The 9,976-nt window shown below is 41.7% G+C and overlaps 1 protein-coding gene across 1 annotated transcript in view; it reads left to right on the top strand.

The window, feature by feature from the left end:
* The first annotated feature begins 1,201 nt into the window (after window positions 1–1,201).
* Window positions 1,202–9,976, top strand: part of LOC126092711 (high choriolytic enzyme 2-like) — a 60,470-nt gene continuing 51,695 nt past the window's right edge. The window contains exon 1 of the mRNA XM_049908435.1: window positions 1,202–1,549. Coding sequence (XP_049764392.1) covers window positions 1,202–1,549 — 348 coding nt within the window. The remainder of the gene's footprint in view (window positions 1,550–9,976) is intronic.

The raw sequence follows: 9,976 nt of genomic DNA, 5'->3' as shown, positions 1-9,976 counted from the left end.
TTTACATCTCCTACTTCATTGACGAATTTATGAATAAAAAGTAAGTATGGTATTGAATTAGATGTATAAATGTCGCAGATTGAGATTTTTTAAAAAACAGAAAATATACCGTAATGTAAACGTCCTACCATATAACAATGTTTTCAAAGAGAAAATTTATCAACCTACTGGCGTGATCTATAGAGTATGCAAAAAACAAAACTGAACAGCTTAATGTGAGAAAAGAAAATCTCTCGGACGTTGCCACCTTACACGCTTCTCAAGCGCTACTGTTTGGTATCTATATGATTTATTTAGCAGTCGTCACTAGAAAATTTATTTGCTTCAGACACTACAAGTTACGAATTTCTAATTCATCTTCCGATCTGATCGACAGTAGGATGAAAGACACCTGATGAACACAAGACTGCTGCGGGAGCCAGTCATACATTTTTAATTATCACCTCAAAAAATAAAGTATTAAATTTTTTTATTTACTTACAGGTACATGTCTAAAATCCTCGTACACGTTGAAATCCTCTCGCAAACAAACAAAAATTAATTATGTAAATTTAATTTTTTTCGAGGTGGTAGTTAAAACTTTATGACTACCTCTCGTATTTTGTCTTAATATACAATTTACATTCTCAAACGCACATCTCTTATAAAGAAGCTCGTCAGTTTACGTGCAAATTAATCTCCATACACCAAAGGAACTTGCAATGGCCAACCAATAGCCCCCCCCCCCGCCCCCCATTAATAAGAAACGATTTCGATCCTTTCTTAGTCACTTACGGCTTTCTTCCTGTGGCACCCATCCGGAAACTTTTCAATTACGTCAAGTATGCCAAGTTCACACGTCGCACTCCGCAGGCAGCCACGCTGGTGATGTTAATCAGTTCTTACAAATAGTCATTTCGGCATGTTTTGTACTCCTCGACTTTTGAAACCAGATCCCCAATTGGAAACTCTGCGACCGCGCCAACTATTCCGACAAATCCCGTCCGATTGCCAGTCTCGTTGCAAGCACCCGAGGACAAAGTGGCTCGGAGGATCCCCGCAGTTGCCGCTAGCGGCGCTTCGGAACGCCGCCACTTCACCCGATTCACAAATGAGTGGTGGCCGGCCGAGGTTTGCGCAAGAGGCGCCGGTGGCCCACATGTAGACGTATAAGAGCGCCGGACAACGTCACCGGCTGCGCACTTGTCCGAGTCCTACGACCATGGAGGCACCTGCCAGCAGACTGCTTCCGCCGCTACTGCTGCTGCTGCTGCTGCAACTGCGAGCCGCCGCACCAGGACCCCTTCTCAGGTCCAGCAGGTGTCACGGTGACGTCACAGACGGCGCACTGCGGGCGGAAGAGGCGGAGCTTGATGGGGACCTCGCCAGAGGATTGGAGAGCGGCGATGGCGGCAGGCGCTGGACAATAGTGCACGACAAACTGGTGGCTCCGGACCCGTTTCCAGAGGAAGACGACGCCGAGGAGCAGTACAACCCTCCATCCAACGGAACTGACGCCGGACTCTATAACAAGGGCTTCTACGAGGGAGACATCCTCCTGCAACCAGAGGTAAGACAGAGGATAGGGACGAATTATTCATCCGGCAGTGGAGTGCACACTGTTTTGGCAGATTGAAACTATTAGACCTCAAGCCTTACTTTCGCCAGCACCCCTCTCTTACTTTCAAAACTTCACAGAAGTTCTCCTGCATACCCAGTGAGACCAGCTCTCCTGAAAGAAACTATACTGCTGAGAAATGGTTAAGGCACAGTCAAGGGTCTGTTTCCAGAATAAACCTTTCACTCTGCAGCCGAGTGTGCGCTATTTTGAAACTTACTGTCAGATTAATACAGTGTACAAGACTGGGACTCGAACCCGGAACCTTTACTTTCTTAGGCAATGCTTTTACCGATTAAGTTATCCAAGCAGAACTCACGACTTTCCTTCACAGCTTCACGCCAGTACCTAACTTCCACGCATTATTCGTGAAAAGCAAGGTTTCTGGTTTCAACCACGTTTAGTCACAGTGTTTTAATCTGTCGCCCAATTGGTGCATAGGACAACTGTTTACTCTCTTTAGTTTGACATTAAATCCAAAGAGCAGTATTTGATGATGTTCATTTATTCCGGTGGCTTCATCATCAGGAATATTCCGTAGAAATCAAATTGCTGCATATCTGCGAAGTATATATCTGTACAATCAAGGAATTGTCAACATAAGCCAAAACATCCTGATTATAGTGGGTACAAAATACACTCGCAATCATGTTTAACTCCAAATTAACTGTCAGCATTAACCAATTTGTCAAAAATTTCTAATAGTATTGATTAAAATAAAAATAAAATTACAATTCGCTAAATACTGGGATCTGCTGATTAACAACCATCTTCAGACCAAAACAAACATAAAAATGACTTGTACTTAATGTGAATTTAACAACCTCTATTTAAAAATCATCATCAGGAACATTCCGTAGAAATCAAATTGCTGCATATCTGCGAAGTATCTGCGAAGTACAATCAAGGAATTGGCAACATAAACCAAAACACCCTGATTATAGTGGGTAAAAAGTGTACCATGCTTACTAAAGAATCAGTATCTTTGTCCGGTGTGGGCCACAACACCATTGTTACTAATTGTAGCTTAGATCTATGTAAAAAATACTGAAAACTGTCTTTTAGTTGATGTGAACACTTAACAATCTAAAACGTACAAATAGTTATAAATGTACTATACTTACTAACGAATCACGGCGCACTGGACATGAGCTAACAGAAGTTAGTCTTCTGATGATTTTAAACCTTAACAACCATGCTTTGACCAACTTTTCACTACTGACATGTTACGCTTAGTAACGATAATACCGTCAACCCTTACAGATAGATTCCATAGTAAATTTGGTACGTTTTCTTACTAATTTTATATTTATATTTTTACAAATAACGTATTCGTATATTTTTAAAGACTGCTGGGTTTGTACATTAACTGAAACGGAATTATCGGTTCATTTTTTTAGATCTGAGTTACACCTCGTAACGATGGTGTTATAGCCAACAATGTACTCAGGTACCGATTCTTCAGTAAGCATGGTACATTTCTTACTGTTTTTAAGTTTTAATGCTTTTTAAATAATGTATGTTTTAAAGACTGTGAAGTCATATTAAGTTAAAGGCAGTTTTCCACATATATCCTCAGATCCAAGTTACATTTCGTAACGATGGTGTTGTGGCCAACATTGTTCGAAGATAATGATTCTTTATGTTTTAATACTTTTTAAATAATATATGTTTTTTTAAGACTGATAAGTTCACATTAACTGAAGGGCAATGTTCTGTTTATTTTTGTAGATATTAAGACGCTTATTAATCACCGAAAAGGGTAATTAGCAAATTATAATTTTATTTTTATTTTTAAGAAATAATATAGATTGTTGTATCTCCTTCACCAGACGACGTCTCTTCTTGTTAACCAATTTATAGAACTGATGCGTTTATCTGTGCTGTATAACTATAAAAATAATAAGGAAAAATGTCCAGCCAAATCTACGCATTAAGCGGATACTACTTTTTGAATCAAGAGAAATGTAAACTTTGCCACTTCATTAATGACAGAACTGCAAATTTTTATGATTCCTCATGTAGATGCACACAAATACGTGGGAGCATAATTCGTGGGAAAAGCGAGGAGCGTTGACGTAGCTTAAGTCGTTGTTAGGCTTCGGTTCCTTCGCAGGATCCGGGAAAATGAAGCTCGTTTACGCAAGAGATTACTCACAAGCCTCTGGGTCATCTACAATGAATCACTGACTATGTGTGAAATTTATGTGAGCTTGAAAAGAAATGGAGTTTTTAAAGTGTGGGCAAAAGTTTGTCCAGCTCAAATTAGACTGTCCCAAAGAACTTAAAACGTTGAAATGACCAACACTCGAAAAAACGGACGTCTTTTTGAAAATTTTTCTGGGATTTTAAAGTAAAAAATCATCTCCGGTGAGAAAATAACAACATTTCTGGATAGTAATGAGAGGATATGTTGTCGAAACGTATCTGTGAGTAAGCAGAAAGCTATAAAATGTGACTTGCTGTTGTCTTTGTGATTCAGTAGTATATTCTACCTTCCATAAAACTGAATAGTCATGGAACATACAGCAGATCAACATGCACTGATACTGTGCATCAAGTTCTCTATCTTCGACCTAGCTAACGGTGTCTCGTGGTAAACGACAGCTGTTAAGAGAAAAACTTACATATTCCGATGAAAGAAACATTTTCAATGAGAGTTTGAATTCTTTTTGAAAGGAAAATCTTTTTGTTGAGATCTCTACACGTTACGTGGAACACTGCAACGTAACCGATAACGAATTGCTAACATGTCTGTAAATAACATAAAACGACAAGAGCTTTCAAGAAAAGGTCGATTAAGATATTTCTCTGTCGTTTCAACAGCTAGAACTACATTTCCGGATGTCGTGAGAAAATTTATTTTTAATGGCGGAGGTGTTCTGCAACCCTTTTCGATTTGCTAATACACAGATCGCTTGCAACTTGTATTACGCAGAAGAGGTTCACTGCCTCAGAGAAATCCGTTGCCTCAGAGAAATTCTCTGTTGGAAATAAAACGCAGATGAATTGTTTTACTGTTTACCTCTGTTGAAAAATATGACGTGTGAAGCAAACTTTCATTAGCAGATGGCTTTGATTGTTGAACAGTTCGATACAGAAACATCAAATTCCTGATTCTTGATGATGTCAGCCACAAATGAAACCAAAAGGTCAGCCGGACTTTATAACAAACGCCATTTTACTATAGATCTAACAGTTGCTAATGACTTTCAAAGCAGAAGATGAACAGAAATCAGAAAATTGAGAGCTATGAACCGCGAATCAGCACTACAAACGAATGAACGCAGGAGCTACTGATGGAAAATTGGAAACTTTATTGAGTATTCCCTGAAGTCTCACTATATCATCAATATAAAAACCTCTTGTGACATTCAGAACGATCATCGCTCTGAATCACAGCATATGAATGAGATTCGTCGATAAGAAATTACTGAGTGTTGAAACGCACTCGGAAAGGAAATATTTATCGGTGTTTGAAGGAGAGTGTAACATGACCGCAACATCAAAAGTGGTAAAATAACAGGTTAAATGAGAATAGTTAAAGTTAGCTCTCAACAATTGCTATTTCTTAATTTTAGCTTAATGTACTGCAAATCCTATACTATATCATCAGGAAGACTTTGTCATTAAAATTTTACTTTATGCTTCCTCATTTACCACTGACAGTATGAGTCCCTACTTCCGTGCCATTCCCATTCATTACTTTGCGCTGTCAATATAAGTAAAGCAGTAAATGTATTCAAAAAGTTGTAACAGATCCAGTCAAAATTATTAAATTATTTCGTTACTACTAGCGAATACAATTTTTTGGCGTGGTTAAAATTGCCTTTCTCCGGCCTGCACATTCATAGAGTAGTTAGTGTCTGCCTTCCAACTGCCCAAACGTATTTCAAAATTTCTTTTCATGAAGGTTCTACTGGGATTTGTTACTAGTAAATATTTCGCCTGAAAATCTGGCTAGCTACTGCAGGTGTATCAATGTGGAAATAATTACTGAAAATAATCAACTCCGTGTAGAAACCAACGTACTGATAATCAACTCCGTGTAGAAACAAACGTACCGAAAGGAAAGAAGAAAGCTCTTTTATTCGTATCCAGTGATGGAAGTCATTTCTGCGCCACATCTAGGATCTCGAGATTTTTATAGCTCCTCTTGCTTGCCGTTCCCACTGAAAGCTGGTTTCTCTTTCGCTTCCTCATTTCTCTGCTTGCATGAAATAAAAGAAGGAGACAAAAATACTGGTACAAAAATACAACATTTCTAATTAGCCAATAATTAGTACACTAGGGTCTGTCACAGTCACCTGTCTAGTACCCTTACAAATTTTAGTCTTCGTGTGTGATGAATACGAACTGATATAATTTTTGGTTACCATCTTTCCTTATATCGTTCAGGTGGCTATGAACTCGTTTATTATTCGCTGCAAGTTCTTACTGAATTTCTGGCTTGGATACTAGAACTTATTACTTTTGCACACATTAGTAACATCAGACAAGGGTCGTTCTGTGACTACAATGAAAACAAGCTTAACTTTATTCTTATTCATAACATGAAATGTTTTGCTTGCAATCATAGTAACAACATAAAAAAAGACTCCATATGTCAGCGGATAAGGCAGCTCTCTCGAATACTTTTTTCATGACATTAATGATAGCTGATCTGGTCTGAACTTACATCCATCTATATGCTACGATAACCAGAGAAAGACACGGACTCCCTCTCTTCCTTGTTAAGAAACAAACCAATACCGATAACAACAGAAACAAAATATCGGTTGGTAGTAATTTCTATTAGAAGCAGCAAAAAAAATATTTAAAACATATCATTTGGGCAGCTGGTTGCAGACACTACAACAGCTCATGCACTGTTCCGCGCCATGTACTGGATTTCCTGCTGCATTGTCTTGGCACTGTCGATTTAAAAATGCAACGAACCTGCTCTGTTTACCGAAACGGCCCTTGAGCCGTTTACAAGTTGAAACTACAGGACCCCATAGGATTATTCCTTCCGAGTCGTTGGTTGCGACGCACTTCGCCCTTCCTTCTGCATCTGTTTACTTTTCCCCCACACGGATCCGTAACCACCTCATCAAATTCTCGCCCCTCCGCATCCACTATGAACACCTTCGTATAGTCTACTCCATCCGCAAACTCGACTCCAACAAATATATTGTTTCCTTTTTAATTTCCAATCCTAACACGTAGCCGCGCCTTTACCAATATGTGCAACCATCCATCATATTTACACACACTCTATATTCTCTTCGAAATATCAGCAGACTCCCTCAGCTACATCCGCCTTTATATTTAGCTGCGCTATTAACTCTAATTGTTGCCTCCCTTTTCCACTCTATGTCTGCTCCTTTTTCCTTTCCATCTTTTCCAAGTCATTTCCTCTTAATACCATGCTCTAGCCAGTTCCACAGTCTCCTACTTCTTTTCCGTTGCCTAACATCCATCCCATCTACCCTTATCTCCACTGTTACAACGCAATGCGCGGCTCTACCCGTCGGAGGTTCGAGTCCTCCCTCGGGCATGGGTATGTGTGCTGTCCTTAAGCGTAAGTTAGTTTAAGTTAGATTAAGTACCGCGTAAGCCTAGGGACTGATGACCTCAGCAGTTTGGTCCCATAGGAATTTACCACCACCTACCACAACGCGTTGGTCCTCGTTTTTATACCCACAACCTACGAGCCTACGGAATGCCTAACCTTCTGTCTTCCGTCCTTTCTTAGAGCAGGTCCTTCAACTTTAATGAACGTGCAGTGCTTTATTTTAAGATCCTCACTTTCCTGCGCCATCTTCTTTTGTAATATTTTATCATTTATTTTTTAACTGAAAACAGAAATAGTCAACAATTTTTTTCTTTAAAAGCATTAATGAAAATTATATTTTTAATAATTTTAAAAACAAATGTCGGTGGTTCACTTTTTTAACTATAGACGAGACGAGATATTTGTATCGCTGACAGCGTGGCCCTCGCCCATATGAAGCGCGAGGGATGTAACAACGCTAAAGAAGAAGAAAATATAGCTGAAAAGGTTACTACGCAGATCTTGCAATCCGCCAACTTACGAAGAACTCGATAGTTGAAGTGGTTGAAACGTGTCCTATAGTTATCCTAACAGACTGTCTGTTTCAAACTCAACAGGAATTTTGCTGGTACAGGTTAACGTAATGCACGCCCATCTTAACCAGTTTCCGAGCGAACATTGTGAAGGAAACTGCATGTAATGGACATCTGGAGTGGGGTACTTCGCGATAGTTCCTTGCTCTCAGCTGACTGGAAGATTGTAGTGTGGCCCGACGAGTTGCGATTTTGCTTCTTTGCAGATGATGCAAGGAATCGAGTGCACTGACGCATCCATGAGGCGTTTAATCTGTGGTGTATAGAGTGTGTACTCCAGGCTGGAGGTGTTTTGAGGTTGTTTCTCGTACCATGACTCGGGTTTACAGTGAATATGAACAAAGTACTGCACTTAACACTAGCTGAGTATCTGGCTCTGCCTGGTATACATTTATTCCAGTATTCTATTAGTTTATCCTCTCCTTCCCCGTCTCTCTGTTGGTTTCTCCTCCCCCCCCCCCCCCATGCCCCATCCTCTCTTTTCATCTCCTGCACTTCCATTCTCTGACTATCTACGTCTTCCCTGCTCTGTTCATTTGCTCATCCCCCTTTCTCTGTCCATCTGCCCTTCCTCCCTCTGTTCATCTGCACCATCGCCCCCTATCTGTCTCCTTCTCTCCCTCTTTGTCCATCTGCTCCTGCCTCCTCAATCTTGTCCTCCCATACTCCAGGACCATCTCTTCCTGTCACCCCTCTTCGTTCATCTGCTCCTCTTCCACCTCTCTGTTCATCTCCTGCTCCCACCTCTCTCTGTTCCTCTTCCCCTATTTCTGTCCATCGCCTCATCTCCCCTTTACCTCCTCCTTGTCCATTTTTCTGTCCTTTTCCCTTCTCTCTGTTCATCTCCCCCTTCCCCTCTCTCTCCATCTCCTCTTCCCTTTCTCTTGTACATTTCATCCTCCCCCTCTCTCTGTGCATCTCCTCCTCCCCCTATCTGCGTCCACTCATCCTCCCCCACTCTCTGTCCATCGCCTCCTCACCCCCGTTCCCTTCATATCACCATGTTATCACCTCAACCCCAAAAGACGTTATTGCATTTTACCTCTACAATATTTCTTTTCAGACAGTAAATAACATGTGTACCAAGATTGGTTGGAACTGATCCAGGGGTTCTGAAAGTGCTTTCTATCCGCAGTTTTGGCTGCTTGCGCACATGGCACGTATATTTCGCATACATTTAACATATTTCGCAGATAGTTGTACGCATATTTCACCTGTATCTCTGACGAATTTCGTCCTGTAGTTTCATTTTCATGCAACGCAATTTTATGACATCATATCTCCTGAACTACACACATTAAAAAAAGTTTTGCATCACCCCGGTTCCCAGAACTCCTGAAGACAGACGTTGGCTGTGGATATTGTATCACAAACACAGTCCCTTTCACTGTTCAGATTTGTCACTAAGCCCGCCCAAAGATGTAAACAACCAGGCATGAGCAGCGCCTATTAGACGGATGGGGTCCGACGGGTGATCAGTTCCAGTCACTCCACCAGGAAGGAGGTACACGGCTCGTGTTGCCTAGACGGTCAATACCGCGGTTCGATCGCGCCCGTATTGTTACTTTGTGCCAGGAAGGGCTCTCAATAAGGGAAGGCGTCTCGGAGTGAACCAAAGCGATGTTGTTCGGACATGGAGGAGATACAGAGAGACAGGAACTATCAATGACATGCCTCGCTCAGGCCGCCCAAGGGCTACTACTGCAGTGAACGACCGCTATCTACGGATTGTGGCTGGGAGGAACCCTGACAGCAACGCCACCATATTGAATAATGCTTTTCGTGCAGCAACAGATCGTCGTGTTACGACTCAAACTGAGCGCAATAGGCTGCATGACGCGCAACTTCAATCCCGACGTCCATGGGGAGGTCCATCTTTGCAACCACGGCACCATGCAGCGCAGTACAGGTGGGCCCAACAACATATCGAATGGACCGCTCAGGATTTGCATCACGTTCTCTTCACCCATGAGTGACGCATATGCCCTCAAGCAGACAATCGTCGGAGACGTGTTTGGAGGCAACCCGGTCAGGCTGAACGCCTTAGACACACTGTCCAGCCTGTGCAGCGGAGTGGAGGTTCCCTGCTGTTTTGGCGAGGCATTGTTGGGGGCAGACGTACGCCGCTGGTGGTCATGGAAGGCGCCGTAACGGCTGTACGATACGTGAATGCCATCGTTCGACCGATAGTGCAACCACATCGGCAGCATATTGGCGAGGCATTTGTCTTCATGGACAACAATTCGCGCC

This window comes from Schistocerca cancellata, chromosome 7, assembly GCF_023864275.1.
Source record: "Schistocerca cancellata isolate TAMUIC-IGC-003103 chromosome 7, iqSchCanc2.1, whole genome shotgun sequence".
NCBI lineage: Eukaryota > Metazoa > Arthropoda > Insecta > Orthoptera > Acrididae > Schistocerca > Schistocerca cancellata.
The sequence above is the reverse complement of the archived record's forward strand: the minus strand, read 5'-3'. Positions and strand labels throughout refer to the sequence as shown.